This window comes from Rousettus aegyptiacus, unplaced genomic scaffold, assembly GCF_014176215.1.
Source record: "Rousettus aegyptiacus isolate mRouAeg1 unplaced genomic scaffold, mRouAeg1.p scaffold_m13_p_10, whole genome shotgun sequence".
In the NCBI taxonomy this organism is placed as follows: domain Eukaryota; kingdom Metazoa; phylum Chordata; class Mammalia; order Chiroptera; family Pteropodidae; genus Rousettus; species Rousettus aegyptiacus.
The window spans coordinates 75,852,428-75,869,314 of record NW_023416285.1 but is presented as its reverse complement, the minus strand read 5'-3'; the positions used below and the strand labels follow the sequence as shown (position 1 = coordinate 75,869,314).

Here is a 16,887-nt window from a genome sequence, read left to right as displayed (position 1 = left end):
AGTGTAGGCGCCCAGAGCCTTGGTGTCTCCAGGAACACTGGAGCCTGTGGAGAGTGGGCGGCCAATTCCTCTGTTTCACCCTTTGCTGAAGCTCAGCAGGAGGTGGTACAATACACTGGTGGCAGCTCCGGGATTGTTCTGCTATTGATAGAGACTCATGTTGTATGCAGCAGTCCTGACCTATCGTTTTCAGTTCAGGACACACAAATGCAACACTGGCAGTCAAATGAGGCCACTGTTCAGGGTCTGGACAAGCCTGTTATCACCTGCTACCCACCATCGGGGAGGTAGGTATGAATTAACCAAGATTCATAGAAGGCCAAGGATAAGTACTGGGTCATTATTTTGGATACCCTGGGTGCCAGATTGGAAAGAACTTGAAATTGGGAGCTCTGGGAGTCATGGCCCTTCCCCCACCTTGGGAAATGAAACCAGCATAAACCCCTACAGGACTGAAGGGCAGCAGGCAGGGGTGCTTCCAGTGTCAACCTTACACTGAATTTCCAGGTCACCGATATTCATGCTCTTGCCCAGCCCTTTGATGGATCCGGAATGAACAGGAGCCGGTTTTTCCTCCCTCTCGCTACTCCCTGGAGCTTCTTCTCTGAGTCTGGCTCTGTCCTCCCTAGGCTCTTCCGTAAACTAGTCAATGCCAGGGCTAGGTTGGGAACAACAGAGGGGAGCTCTTGGTGGGAAGGAGCCACTGGACAGGGCTTCAGCTTCTCCAGGCCTGAGTTGTTCAATCAGTGCTCCTTGGAGGCAGGACTAGCTTCAATTAATCACAGCCATTGTCAATCGAATTGATTAGGGTCAGGCCTGGGGCTCTCTCCCCCTTTCCTCTGCTGTGTCTTCCCATGACACAGCAGCCGCACTTTTTTTCCAGATGCCTCATTCCATTTGCCTTCTAATCTCACATTCCAAGTCTGCTCCCACAGTCCTTCTTCATTCTTCCACCTTTAGGAAGCCCATTCCTTTACTACTCCACATTTCTGTACTCCCTTGCTCCCATATCTACTGCCCTCCCACCTCCCATTTTACCACCTTCCTTATCCCCTCTACACACCAGTGACCCTCACTCACCTATTCTAACACAGGCAGCCCATTCTCCCCTTCTCAATCATCACCCTGGACAATCTGTTTGGCAACAGCAGGCCTTTGGTCCACCAGCAAGCACCCTGCTCCTGGGACCTTGACTGTGTCAAGCCACTGCGTAGCCGGGCTCAGGCAGCCAGGGACTGGGTCCAGGGGGCACAGGGTTGAGTAATATTTTATTAGGCCTGGCCAGCACCTCATAGGGCAAGACTCCACGTCCCCTCTGCCAGCCATGGTGCCAGGCACAGTCTCTTTCCTCATGTGGCCAGGAAGTCAGAGGGCTGAGGAGACAGAGGTAGGCACCGGCTTGAGGTGCGCAGAAGACAAAGGCCTCTGGAGGCCTTCAGAGCTCAGCTGGGAAGTCTCCTTGATGTCAGGAGCCTTGATATGTCTGTATCAAAGAGGCACATCCATGGCTTGTCTCATTTTACTGGCAGCGATGGGTGTGGTGGACATGTTTTATGTCACTCAATCTTTAAAGAACTGAATTCAAATAGGTTTCTGACTAGGAGTTTACAGTATTCCTCTATATGTGAGTGTGTGTGTGTGTGTGTGTGTGTGTGTGTGTGTGTTACTATATGTCTGTATGTGTGTATCTGTGTCTGGTATGTGTGTGTGAGAGACAAAGATGTGGTTGTATGATATCCAGGTGAAGGAAATATGTGAGTGCCCTTGTGTGTGTGCATGGGTGAACATTTCTGAGTGTCGGCGTATGGTTTCACTTGTGTTGAGTAATGTGGGCCCATTGTGCGTGCACTTTTGTGGGAGTGCAAAGCAGCATGTGTTCCTCAAGAGACTTTTGGGAATATCAATGTCTGGTAGAGTGTGTAAGGATGTCAATTATGTTCCCTAAAGATATCTGTCAATATTTGGTCGGGCTTGGGTATGTAGGCCGGGTTTCCAAAAGGAGGAGAACCCTCTCAGTCACATTAGGATTGTTTACTGGGTGACAGATGATTACTAGACTCTGGCAGCGAACACTTTGTATGGAACTATGGCAGCCAGGTGGCATGCCCCTGAAGCCAATATCGCTTTTGAATCCATCTGTGCTTCAATAGAGAATCTGAATTTTAAAAGAGACAAAATAAGGGAATGAAAATCACCTTATATGATCTCCCTCACACACACGCCTAAACCCAGAGCCACTGGGATGGAGCTTCATGAGCTGCCTCCCTACAACCATCGAGTGGCCAGCAGCCTGCTCAATCCAGCATCCAGGTCAGGACAAGAGCCTCCTGTGCTAAGGAGGTGGCTGACACACCCAGTATCGGGGGCCAAGAAAGGCCCAGTCCACCTGAGGCCACAGCTTGGTTCAGGGCTCCGATGGCTGAGGAGGAAGTCTGGCTGTGGCATCTCTCAGATATTTTCCTCGGGAGTGAGTAGAAAATCTTTCATTTGCTCTAAGGTTACCTCAGACTTCATCGTGTCCTTGTTGCTTTACGTATGGAATTTCTTCTGACCGTGCAAAAGGGTATGCAAGGAGAACCGCATTTCTAGTGCCCTGCCCCATGGGTAAATTCCAGAGAACTCAGCAGTGGGCCGAGAGGGTCCTTGCCACACACAGCAGTCGCTAATTGTTATTCTGGCACCTTTTACCCTCCCCCACCCCCCATCTCATTTGATGTCTGAAAAAAATTGACCCAATGATCCACTGAGCAGGGTTTGCTTCCGGGAATGCTTCGCATCATGTACTGTGCCTCAAGGAATCCAGATTGTTTCTGGAGAGCAAAGATGACAGTTTCAGACTGAGGGAATCACCTGGACAGGGCAGGAATATGAAAAATTTGTCATCTGCCTGTGTCCCCAGGACACCTTCTTTAGCCTGAGACCAACAAAACAAATGGCTCTCAAGTACCCTTTGTTCTAAACAGGGTTGTTCATTGTTCTCCAAGGTTGAACCTTGTGAAAGCTGTTGAGAAAGGGACCAGTGTGTCCTTCTGTCAGCAGCGTCAGTGCCTTTTTTTATTTACCTATTTCTCGCTACCCTGTTCCAGAATGGATTATCCTGTCCCTCTTCTGGTTCTCGAGGAGCCAACTTCTCAAGAAGAGTCAAACACATGCTTTTGGAGTCCTCATTTTCAAAACATAGGAGGAAGGTGACAATCACTGTCTCAGGAAACACAGTCTGAGGCACCAGGACTGCTGCTGCATTTCAAACAGCACTCAGGTGACTCCAAGTCTTTATTAGGTGGCTCTGTGACAGGATGGAAAATTGATCCCATCAAATGCAAACAACAATCCAGTGTGTACAGAAATTCGTCGTCGCAAGAATGCCAGACTAGTGTTTAGCATTTCCAAATCTGCTGCAGTCTATCCATTTGACACAATGAAACCTAGCGGGGCTATGTGGCTTAACTTCTTTACCCACATGTCAGGGGCACTGCCTTTTACTCGATCACCAGTCACCTGTGTGGGGTGCTCAGCACTCACTGCCTGGTGTGTCACCATCTCCCAAATTTTGAGCCCCATTACAAACATGTCGTTCTCCCCCTATTACTCTTAGGCTCTGACCCACACCAGTCTCATGTCTGAGGCTCTGAGTTGGCTTTTGTTTGTTTGTTTGCTTGCTTGTCAGTTTTTTGCTCTCCTTTTCAAGTCTACCTGGGAACAAAATCGTAAGGGGCCTGTCCCTTGCATTCTGACAGAGTTCCCTTCCCTTGATATTGAGGGAGACAGATCAAAATGCCCAGTCACGAGGATGAACGGGTGAGTTTAGGAGCTCCTTTGTGGCAGAGACCTGAATTCCAGGTGGAATGCAGCTCTGAAATTCCCAGGGCTCTCTGGCAACCTCCCATCTCCAGCCTAAACACCAGTGGCTAGACCACCCACTGGCCCTAAGGGGACAGCTGTGTCATTTGGGCCAATAGAATGCAGATGCAACCATGATTAGAAAGGCAAATGATGTCAATGCGTGGCAGTGGAGGCTGGCCTCCCAGCAGGCCAGCAGCTAATGGCTGAACCCTGGCACAAGACAGTGCAGGCTTCCTGAGCCTTGGTTCTCCTGGGGTCTCCAGGAGCACTGGGGCCTGTGGAGATTGGATAACAGCCCTTTGCTGAGGCTGAGAAGGAGGTGGTGTGATACACGAGTGGCAGCTTTGGGATGATTCTGATATTGATAGAGACCCTGCGGTACACGGCAGTCCTGACCTGCCATTTTCAGTTCAAGATGCACAAATGACACACTCACAGTGAAATGAGGCTGCAGTTCACAAACCTGGTAGAGGCTGTTATCACCAACCAACCACCAGCATGGTATTAGGGTGAAGTAACCACATCTCAGAGAAGGCCCAGTACAAAGGCTGGCCTTGTTGTCTTCAAGTCCTGTGTGCCAGGCCCAGAAAGGGCCTGGAATTGGGAGGTCTGAGAGTCATCTCCCTGCCCCAACCCGGGGTGCAACACCTGCGTAAACCCCTAAAGGTCTGCGGGGCAGAGGACATGAGTGCTGCCTCTAGTGTTCAGGTCACTGATATTCATGCTCTTGCCTGAGGCCTCTTGACTGATTCAGAAGTGAATACGAGCCACTTTTTACTGCCTCCCACTCCCCCCTGGAGCTTCTTCTCTGTCTCTTTTTCTGTCCTCGCTTGGATTATCAGTAAATGGGTCCACACCAAACCCAGGGCACTTAAAAACCCTGGAGAGGAGCTCCTGACACAAGCAGGTGACTGGACAGGGGTTTAGCTTCTCTGGGCCCGGTGATTGGCACAGGTGAGCTTCCAAATCAACGATCCTTGGAGGCAGGACTAGCTGTCAATTAATCATAGCTGTTGCCCATCAAATCGATTAATGCCAGGCAGAGAGCTCTCTCCTTCTTTACTCCACAATGTCTCCCAAAACTCAACAGCCCTACTCTTTTTCTAGATGTGCCATTCCATTTTCCTTCTACTATTAGATGTCAGTTCCATTCTCAGGACCCTGCTACCTTCTTCAGCACTCAGGCAGCCCATTACCATCCTACTCCACATTTTCATACTCCCTTGTTGCCAATTCTACCACCCTCCCTTGTCCATCTGACTAGCATTTTTACCCCTTCTCCACAGCCGTGATACTCACCTTTAAAATGGGCCAGGCATGGTGTCATGTTTTCAAGCTTTGACTCCACTTATTTTTATCAGGACACAGGTCTGATCCCTGTGTCATGGAATTCTACTAATTCCTTTTCAAAGGTACCAAGTCCCCTACTTAAGGTTTGGTTAGGAAAAGACAGGCTAGATCTTCAAGGCCAAGATCTCCACTCTACCTCCTGGAAAAAGAGGAAAGGCCTGATTTTGTGGGCCGAGCTCTCTTCTCTTGTTCCTTAAAGAAAAGTTGAGGCTTGGAGCCAGGGTCTAGGTCTCCATGCTAGTCTCTCTTACTAGGGGAAAGAGTTGGTGCTGTGAGTTAAGGATTGCAATTTACCTCTTTTTAAAAGGGTACGGCAGTGCTTCAAAATGGCGTAGATGATAGAAGCTCTGTTCATTTCTCTGGCAACCAAATCAAAGTTGTGATGGAAACAATGAGCAGCGGCAAAGAAAAATCACCTGGGATCCAGATGAACAAGCCATACAACTAGAGAGAAATCCAAGAAAGCATTCTGCAATGGCAGAAGGTAGGACAGGGTGAGGATACAGGTCGACCCGGTCCCGAGTGGCTGAGCGGAGATGGAGGCTGAGGCAGAGGCAGCAGCAGAGGCCTCTTAAAGGAGTTGTATCAGCAAGAAGATTTTGGCAGTGACGAACCTGCTTGCTCTGAGTACCAGTGCCAATTTGGCTGCACTCAGGGGGCACAAGAGAGTTACAGGGATATATTTTTGAAGAGAGGGTCGAGGCGAGACTCGACTGGTACAAAAGTGTAGATGGTATCCATTGTTCCCTGTTGAGTCCTCCCCCCTTCCAGTGTGTGGACACAGCACTGCCATAGCTGTGACGTCATCAAACTGGATAACAGAGGCCAATATGTCAGTGGCGTGGCCTTCTGCTTCAACATTTGTCACCTGCGTGGGCCACTCAGCACCCATTGCCTGGTGTATCCTTTTCTCCCAAATGCTGAGCCACTTTACATGCATGTCATTCTTCCTCTCCTTCCCTTAGTCTCTGATCCACACTGGTCTCACATAGGAGGCTCTGAATTGGCTTTCATTTGTTTGTCAGTGTCTTGTTCTCCTTTTCAAGTCCACAGGGTAGCGAAAAAATAAGGGTCATGTATCTTGCATTCTGACATAGTTCCCTTCTCTTGATGGGTAGGGAGACTGTTTGAAAGCACCAGTCACACAATTAAAGGGAGATTTTAAGAGCTCCTAATCGCATAGGCCTGAGATCCAGGCAAAACTCAGCCCTGAAATTTTCAGAGCGCTACAAAGACCTCCCATGTCCCCCATAAACATCAGAAACTGAAACAGCAACCGGCCCAGAAGGAATAGCTTATGGCACTTGGGAAAATAGAATGCAGATATGGGAGATTGGATTAAACATGGCGGCGTTAGTTTCTCCCCTTGAACAAGATATAAGCTGAACACTCAAAACTCAATAAAAGACACTCAATCTGCACACCATGACATCTGAGCGTGGGATCTGCACATGAAACTAACACAGGTCAGAACTCCGGGTGTCAGGTGATGGACTGACAGGAACAAAGAAGCTGCCTCTTGAATCCGGAGCTCCCTGTAGGAGAAGGGAGAGGGGAGATGGAGCAGCGAGTTCCCTGAACTGCCCTGACTGAAGGTGCTGTGAGCTCCATGTGGTCAGTGGCAGTGCCTAATCATCAGGGTAGAAGGCAGAGAAAAAGGGAGAGAGAAAAGCAGGGACTGCAGAAACAAGAGTTGATTTTTATCAGCCACAGTTGTAAAAATGAGGCTGACCCACAGCCTCGAACCCCTACCCAGAGGACCACTCCTCCCATACCCTCCAAGATGGAACACTGCAGAGCCCCAGGGAAATCTGAGCAAATGCTACCGAAACTGTCAATAACACTGACAGGAACTGACACTGAGGGTAGCGAGCATGATTAAACATCTACAAGGGAAAAAAAGACATTAACAACACTTTATATAAAGCAGAGATTCAAGAGGCTTAGACGCCACCTACTGGAAACCCAAAGAAAACATGCTTTTTTTTGCAACAGACAAGGGACAATTACATAAGAAATCTTCTTTCTGGAAAAACAAAAAGCAGAACACACTTCCATTAATGCCCAGCCTGAGAAACAGTCCATTAAATACCATGAACTATCAAGGTGACAAAGCATTTCAGAAAGAAAGAGAAAAATCTCCAGAAAATAACCTTACACGCATAGAAATATGTGACTTAAATGACAGAGAATTCAGGATGGTACTTCTGAAAAACCTCAATGGGATCTGAAAGGAATCATATCAACAATTTCAGGACCTGAAAAAACAACTAGATCAGCAGAATGACTTCTTTAGCAAGTAGATTGAAACCCTCAAAAAGAACCAAATTGACCTTCTGGAGATAGAGAACACACTACAAAGAGTTGAAAAATGAAATAACAAGCTTGGGACATAGAGTCGACCAAATAGAGGACAAGATCAGTGATATCAAAGACAGAAATCTAGACATAAATCAGAAGGAAGAAGAGAAAACCTGAAGAATGAAAAATAATGAATGAAAAATATAAGAAGTAGCTGATACCATCAGGGGTGAAAACATAAGAATAATGGGAATTCTCAAATGGGAGAAAAAGGAGCAGAGATTAGAAAGCATTTTCAGTCAAATAGTTGATGAGAATTTCCCAAATCTAAGGAATGAGCTGGAGCTTGGAATTCAAGAAGTCAATAGAACATGCAATTATCTCAACCCAAAAAGGCCTTCAACAAGACACATCATATTAAAATTATCAAAAATCAACATCAAAGAAAGAAATATTAGGGCAGCCAGGGAAAAGAATATGGTCACCTATAAAGGAAAACCCTTAGATTATCATTGGACTTCTTAGCACAAACATTACAAGCTAGAAAGGAGTGGAATCAAATATTCAAACTATTCGGAAAGGAACTACCAGCCAAGAATAAAGTATGATATGAAGGAGAAATAAAGACCTTTCCAGACATACAAAAATTGAGGGAATTCTCCAATATGAGGCCTGCACTACAAGAAATAGTGAAAAAGTTCAGCTCACCTAAAAGAAAATGATTTTAAAAATGCATAATTAGGAGTAAGGTGACTAGCAGGCTGATAAAAGTAGAGAACTGCAAACCTTACTAGGAACAGTACATTATAAGCTTCAAATGAGATTTGCTATAGCAAGATAATAATGAACGTTCAGCATACATAGGAACAAAATGAGACAATGACAAAAAAAGGGAATACTTGAAGATTCAAATTTGCAAAAGAGAATGGAGATAAGGCACACACAGAAGAAGAGACAACTGTGTGTGTGTGTGTGTGTGTGCGTGTGTGTGTATACACAAGTGCGCACGCACACACACACAAACACACACACACACACACATATATATATATATATAACTCTTCTTTTCCTATTCATAATGATAACCAGAGGCCAAAGATTTAGGCAGAACTTTATAACATAAAACAACAAGGACCGGAGGGAAAACCCAAAAAAAGCCAGCCAAAATAGAGAAAACAGAAACACAAGGACAAAAAAGCAATGGAAACACTGAGCCACCAGAAAGCAAAAGATAAAATGGATATAAAAAGACATCATATTTCAATAATCACCCTAAATGTAAATGGACTGAACTCACCAATAAAAAAAGCACAGAGTTGCGGATTGGACCAAAAAACAAAACCCAACCATATGTGTCTCCAGGAGACACATCTCAGTTCCAAAGACAAATATAGACTAAAAGTAAAAGGGTGGAAAATGATGTTTCGAGCAAATGGCATTCAGAGAAAACTGGAAATAGTGGTACTAATATCGGACGAAATAGACTTTAAAATAAAAAATGGACACTTCATAATTATAAAGGGAATCAAGCACCAAGAAGACATAACACTTATTAATATCTATGTTCCCAATCAGGGAGCCTCAAAATATATAAAGCAATTACTAACAGAACTAAAAAGAGAAACAGACCAAAACACTATCATAGCAGAGGACCTAAATACCCCAGATATGGACAGATCATCCAATCAGGAAATAAATAAGGAAATAACATTTTTAAATGATACATTACACCAACTGGACATCATTGACATTTACAGAGCCTTCCATCCCAAAACAGCTGCTTATACATTCTTCTCTAGTGCACACAAAACACTGACCACATACTGGGCCATGGAGATAGCCTTAACAAACATAAGAGGGTTGAAATCATACCAACCATATTCTCTGATCATAATGCTTTGAAACTAGAGATCAACTGTAAAAAGATAGCACAAAGAATCACAAATAAATGAAGATTATACAACATACTACTGAAGAATAACTGGGTCAGAGAAGAAATACAAAGGGAGATCAAGAGATACATAGAAAGGAATGATAATGACAATACAACATGTCAAAGCTTTTGGAAGTGGCCATAATGGGAAAGTTCATATCATTAAGGCCTACCTCCAAAAACAAGAACAAGTCCCAATAAACAACCTAATGCTTCATCTTAAATAACTAGAAAAGGAAGAACAAATGAAGCCGAAAGTCAACACAAAGAAAAAAATCATCAAAATTAGAGTAGAATTAAATGAAATTAACAACAACAACAACAACAAACAATAGAAAAAATAAATGCAAGAAAGAGCTGGTTCTTTGAGAAGCTTAATAAAATTGAGAATCCCCTGGCTAGACTCACTAAAGAAAAAAGAGAAAGGACACAAATAAACAAAATCAGGGATGCAAGAGGGCGAATTACAATAGATACTGCAGAAATACAAAGCATCATACAAGAATACTATGAAAATGTATATAACACCAAATTGAATAACCTAGAAGAAATGGACCAATACTTAGAAAAATACAACCTTCCTAGACTGAATCAAGAAGAAATGGAAAATAAATAGAGCTATCAGCAATATGGAAATTGAAACAATCATCAAAAACCTACCAAAAAGTAAAAGTCCTGGACCAGATGGCTTCACCAATGAATTCTAACAAATATCCAGAGAAGTCTTAATATTTATTCTCCTCAAACTCTTCCAAAACATCAAAGAGGAGGCAATAGATCCCAACTCATTTTATGAGGCCAATATTACCTTGATGCCAAAACCTGGTAAAGATAACACAAAAGAAGAAAACTACACACCAATATCGCCCATGAACACAGACGCAAAAATCCTAAATAAGATACTAGCGAACCAAATACATCAACATATTAAAAAGATTGTACACCACAATCAAATTGGCTTCATCCCAGGGGCACACAGATGGTGCAACATATGCAAATCAATTAATGTGATACACCACGTAAAGTAAAAAATAAGCATCATATGATCATATTAGTAGATGCAGAAAAAGCCTTCGACAAGATACAGCACCCATTTGTGATCAAAAACACTTAACTAAATTGGTATAGAAGGAAAGTACCTTAACATTATAAAGGCCATATATTACGAGCTCTCAGCCAACATTATACTTAATGGTGAAAAACTAAAAACCTTCCCTCTAAGATCAGGAATAAGGCAAGACTGTTTACTATCACCACTTTATTCAATATAACATTGAAGGTCCTAGCTACTGCAATCAAGCAAGAGAAAGATTTAAAAGGCATCAAAATAGAAAATGAAGAAGTCAAACGTCACTATTTGCAGATGACATGATTGTCTATATAGGAAACCCTAAAGACTCCACAAGAACACTACTAAAAACAGTAAGCAAATACAGTAATGTCTCTAGATACAATATCAACATTCAAAAATCCATAGCGTCCCCATACTCTAATAACAAAGTGTCAGAAAAAAAAGTGGAAGAAATAATTCCTTTTGCTATTGCAACAAAAATATAAAATAAAATACCTATGAATCAATCTAATGAAATATGTGACTGACCTATAAAACAAAAAGAATAAGACTCTATTAAGAGAAACTGAAGAAGATACAAAAAAAATGGAAAGATATTCCGTGTTCCTGATTGGAAGAATCAACATAGTTAAAATGACCATGTTACCTAAAGCATTATACAGATTTAATGCAATCGCCATCAAAATCCCATAGGCATTTTGTAAAGAAATACAAGACATGATTAGATTTGTATAGAAGCACAAAAGACCCCCAATTGCTAAAGCCATCCTGAGAAATAAGAATGAGGCTGGAAGCATCATTCTGCCTGACTTCAAATTATACTACAAAGCAACAGTAATCAAAACGGCATAGTGTTGGCAGAAAAATAGACACACAGACAAGTGGAACAGAATTGAAAGTCCAGAAATAAACCTATATTTTTATGGACAAATATTTTTGACAAAAATACCGAAAATATACAATGGAGAAAGGAAAGCCACTTTGATAAATGGTGCTGGGAAAACTGGAAGGCCACCTGCGAAAGAATGAAACTAGACTATTGTGTATCACCACACATCAAAAATGACTCAAAATGGATTAAGGACTTCAATTTAGGAACTGAAACAAACCAAAAAAATGCATAGCAGGAAACATAGGAACTAAACTCAAGGACCTTGGGCTTAAAGAGGATTTTATGAATTTGACCTCAAAGGCAAGGAAAGTAAGAGCAAAAATAAATAAATGGGAGTAAAACCAATAAAAAGCTTTTGCTCAGCAAAAGAAATGGTCAACAAGGTAAAGAGACAATCAACCAAATGGGAAAACACATTTGCAAGCAACATCTCCGATAAGGGTTTAACATCCAAAATATACAAAGAACTCTCGCAACTCAATAACAACAACCCCCCCCCCCCACCACAAATGATGCAATAAAAAAATGGGCAGAGGACCTGAACAGATACTTCTCCCTAGAGGACATACAATGAGAAACAAATATATGAAAAGATGCTCAACATCTCTAGCTATTAGGGAAATGCAAATCAAAACCACAATGAGATACCATCTCACGCCTGTCTGAATAGCTACAATCGACAGGACGAGTAATGACAAATGTTGGAGAGGATGTGGAGAAATAGGAGCCTTCATACTGGTGGGAATGCAAATTGGTACAGTCACTATAGAAAGTGGAATGGAGGCTCTTCAGAATATTAAGAATTGACCTACCATGTCATCCAGCAATCCCTATACTGGGTACTTACCACAAAGACTTAAAAATTCATATTCAAAAAGATATTTGCACACCGATGTTCATGACATGGAAGCAACAAAAGTGTCCTATGATAGATGATTGGCTAACGAAGCTGAGGCACATATACAATGGAATATAATTCAGCCATAAGAAGAGATGAAGTACTGCCATTTGCAACAACATGGATGGACCTTGAAATAATCATACTAAGTGAAATAAGCCAAACAGAAAAGGATAAAAGTTACGTGATATCGCATATGTAGGATATAAACCTAAAAGCAATGAATGAACAGGACAAACAAACGGAGACTCATGGATATAGACAATGGACTAGTGGTTACCAGAAGGTAGGGGGAAAGGGGGAGGCTAATATAAAAAAATAAAATGTCAAAAAAATTATGTATATATAGTATGAAAAAAAAAACTGGCATTTAAAATAGTAAAAAAGAAAGAACGAACATGAGACCATGATTATGGAGGCCAAAGAAGTTAAGGTGTGGCAGTGGAGGCTGGCCTCCCAGCATGCCCACAGCTAATGACTGACTGATTTCCTGGCAGCAGACAGGGCAGACATCCTGAGTCTTGCTTCCCCGGGGAACTCCAGGAGCACTGAGACCTGTGGAGTGCGGAAAGCCAGAACATCTGGTCCACCCTGGGCTAAGACTGGGGACAAAGTGGTGAAACACACTCATGGCTGCTTCGAAAGGATCACCTATTGATAGAGCCCCATATGTAAACAGCAGACATGGCCTGCTGTTTTCAGTTTGGGAAATACCAATGACAAACTCACAGTGAAATGAGAATGCTGTCCATAGACCTGTTAGGGCTGTTATCACCACCCACCAGACAGCATGGAAGTAAGTATGAAGTAACCACATCTTAGAGAAGGCCCAGGACAAGCACTGGCCTTGATATGTTGAACTCCTTGGCCCAGGCCTGGAAAGGGCCTGGAATTAAGAGGTCTGGGAGTCACTGTTCTGCCCCTACTCTGGGAAATGGCACCTGCATAAACCCCTAAATGGCTATGGGGCAGTGGGCAGGGGTGCTTCCAGTATCATTCCAGCCCTGAGCTTCTGGGTAACTGATATTCATGCTCTTGCCTCAGGCCTCTTGGGTGATTCAGAAGTGAACATGAGTCAATTATTCCTCTCTCCCTCACCCCCTTGGAGCTCCTTCTCAGAGTCTGGCTCTGTCTTCCCTAGACTCTTCTGTAAACTAGTCACTGCTAGTACTAGGGCACTTGGAAACCCTAGAGGATAGCTCTGAGCTGGAAGGGTCCACTGGATAGAGTTTCAGCTTCTCCAGGCTCCATGATTGACAGAGGCGAGTTGCTCAATCATTGCTCCTTGGAAGCAGGACTAGTTGTCAATTAATCATGGCTGTTGTCCATTGAATTGATTAGGGTTAGGTCTGGGGTTCTATCCTCCTAGTATCCTCTTCTGTGTCTTCCCATGACTCAGCAGCAGCAATCTATTCCCAAACGCATCATTCCATATTCCTTCAAACCTCAGGATCCAAGTCAGCTCCCTGGGTTCTTCCACCTTCTTTGGCCTCCGGGCAGCCCATTCCTATCCTAATTCACGTATCCGTACTCCCTTGCAGCCAGTTCTATCACCCTCCCTCTTCCCATTTGACCACCTTCTTTATCACCTCTACACACCAGTGATCCTCACCTACCAATTCTAACACAGGCAGCCAATTCCCCCCTCACCTGTCCTCACCCTGGACCATCTGTTTGGCAACAACAGGCCTTTGGTCCACCAGCAAGCACCCTACTCCTAAGACCTTGCCTGCTGTCAAGCCCACTGCCCAACAAGGCTGGGTCTGCCAGGGACTGTGTCCTGGGGGCAGAAGTTTGGATCCTATGTTATTTATTAGGCCTTACCAGCACATCTGAATGTGAAACCTCATGTCCCTGCCATCAAGCATGCTTTCAGGCACACTCCCTTTTCACATGAGGCCAGGAAGTCACAAGGCTGAGGAGGCTGAGCTACGTCCAGTTGTGAATGCGGTTAAAGAAAAGGCTTCTGGAGGCCTTAAGAACTAGGCTGAGAGGCCTCCTTGATTTTGGGGGTCCTCATGTGTCTGTATCAAAGTGATAGAGCCATGGCTTCCCTTGCTGTCCAGCTGGCATTGGGTGTGGTGGACCTGTTCTATCTCCCTCACACTGTGAACTACTGAGCTCAAATAGGTTTCTGGCTGGAAGTTTACATTGTTCTGGTGTTTGTGCTTGTGTGTGTGTGTGCGTGTGTGTGTGTGTGTGCGCGCGCGTGTGTGTGTGTGTTTGTCTGTGTCTAAATGTGTGTGAGATAGAGATGTGGTTCTGTTATATCCAGGTTTGTGGAAGTATGTGAGTCGCTTCATGTTGTGGCTGCTTGAACATTTCTAGGAGAGTTCTACAAAATTCATGTTTGTTTACCGTCATGGGCACATTGTGCATCTACTTTGTGGGAATAAAATAAAGAAATGCACCAGATAAGAACCCAACCCCCAACACACCAGAGCCCAGGTTTATTAGATGAAGCTTCATTAACTGTCTCCCCGCAAAAATCCGGTTGCCCGCAACATGCCAGCTTCCAATTAAGAACCAGAGTCTCCTTTCCTCGGGATGTAGCTGATACACTCGCTATCGGGGACCAAGGGAGTACCAGTTCTCCTCAGGCCAGAGCTTCGCCCAGGGCCCAGACTGCTGAGGAGGGGACTGGTTGTGGCGACTTTCAGATGTTTTCCTCAGAGCGAGTAGAGGAGCTCTCATTAGCTCCAAGTTGACCATGGACTTCACTATCCCTTTCTACTCACATATGGAATTTCTCACCTTGTAAAAGAGTGTGTGAGGTGACGCACCTTTTCAGTGGATATACTTATCATGTATGAATGCCAGATAATTCAGCAGTGGCCCAAGAGTCTTTGCCACACCTAGGAGCCAGCAACTGATTCTCAGGCACCTTTCTCCCTCCAACACTCCCATTCTCATTTGATGTCTAAAAAAAAATTGAGCATTGTGTGAACACTGTGGTAGTCTCACATCCTGTATCGTCCCATAAGGAATCCAGGTTGTTTCTAGGGTGCAATCACGATAGAGTTTCAGACAGAGGGAATCACCTCAGACAGAGAAAATCAGTAATATGAGAAAGTTGGCATCCGCCAGGTCTCCTGGAGACTTTATTTAGCCTGATGCCAACAGAACAAATGGCTCCCAAATACCCTTTGTTCTTGACAAGGCGGTTCATTGTTCTCCAAGGTTAAACTTTTCTAAACATATTGAGAAAGTGTCCCGAGTGTTCCTCTGTCAGCAGTGTCCCGACCTTCTTTTCATTTCCCTTTTTCTCGCTCCTCTATTCCAGAACGGGTGACTCTGTCTCTCCTCAGGCTCTGAAGGATCGACTTCTCAGGAAGAGTTGAATGCATTTTTTTGGAGTCCTTCCCATATTCAAAAGAACGTGATGGACATGGTCTCAGGAAACACTGAGGCACCGGACTGCCACTTCATTTCAAAGGGCATTCAGATGACTCTAATAGTCTATGTTCAGCGGCTCTGTGACATGATGAAAATCAATCCCAGCTAATCCAAACAATATTTCAGTGTGTCCAGAAATCTGTCATCAAGATAACATGAGACTAGGGTTTGGTGCCTCCAAGCCTGCTGTGGTCTGTCCTATGGACTCAGTGAAACCTAGCCAGGCTATGTGGCTCAACACATTTACTAACATGTCAAGGATGCTGGCTTCTACTCCAGCATCCGTCCCCTGTGTAGGCTGCCTGGGACCCGCTGCCTGGTGTGTCCCTTTTGCCCAAATGCTGAGTCCCTTTCCATACATGTCATTCTCCCTCTACGGCCCTTATTCTCTGATCCACATCGGTCTCATGTCTGAGGCTCTGAATTGGCTATCGTTTATTTGTTTGTTTGCTTGTCATTGTCTTGCTCTCCTTTTCAAGTCCACATGGGAAGAAAATCATAAGAGCCCTGTCCGTTGTGGTCTGACATAGTTCCCTCCCCTCAATGGGGAGGGAGATTGCTTGAAAGGGCCAGTCACAAAATGTACAAGCCAGGTAAGGAACGCTTAAGTGGCACAGGCGTGAGATCCAGGTAGAACACAGCTCCGAAATTCCCAGGGCAATCCAGAGAAATCCTATCTCTGGCTTAAACTCCAGTGGCAGACCTGGCCACAGGCACAGAAGGGACAGCTTAAGGCATTTGTGCAAATGAAATGCAATTGCGACCATGATTAGGGAAGCCAAAGAGGTTAATTCCTGGCAGTGGAGGCCAGCCTCCCAACATGCTGGCAGCTAATGGCTGACTCTCTGGCAGCAGATAGGGCAGGAGTCCTGAGCCTTGCTTCTCCTGGGGATTCCAGGATGACTTAGGCCTGTGGAGAGTAGAAATCAGTCCCTCAGGTTGACCCTGGCCTAAGCTTGGGGATGAGGTCATGGGACACACTCGTGGCCACTGCAAGGGTGGTTGGCTATTGATCGAGCCTTATATGTAATCTTGACCTGACATTTTCTGTTCAGGACACACCAATGACACACACAGTGAAATGAGGCCACTGCCCAAGGTCAAGTCAAGGCTGTTATAACCACCCAGCAGGCTGTTATAACCTCCTCAGGCCACAGCTTGGCCCAGGGTCCAGACTGCTGAGGAGGGAACTGAGTGGGGAT

General features: G+C 44.4%; 1 protein-coding gene across 1 annotated transcript in view; it reads left to right on the top strand.

The window, feature by feature from the left end:
* The window catches only part of ANKRD30A (ankyrin repeat domain 30A), a 55,735-nt gene that overhangs the window by 2,756 nt on the left and 36,092 nt on the right, over nt 1–16,887 (top strand). Inside the window, 1 exon segment of the mRNA XM_036226589.1 lies at nt 92–287. Within this exon segment, the coding sequence (XP_036082482.1) occupies nt 92–287 (196 nt within the window).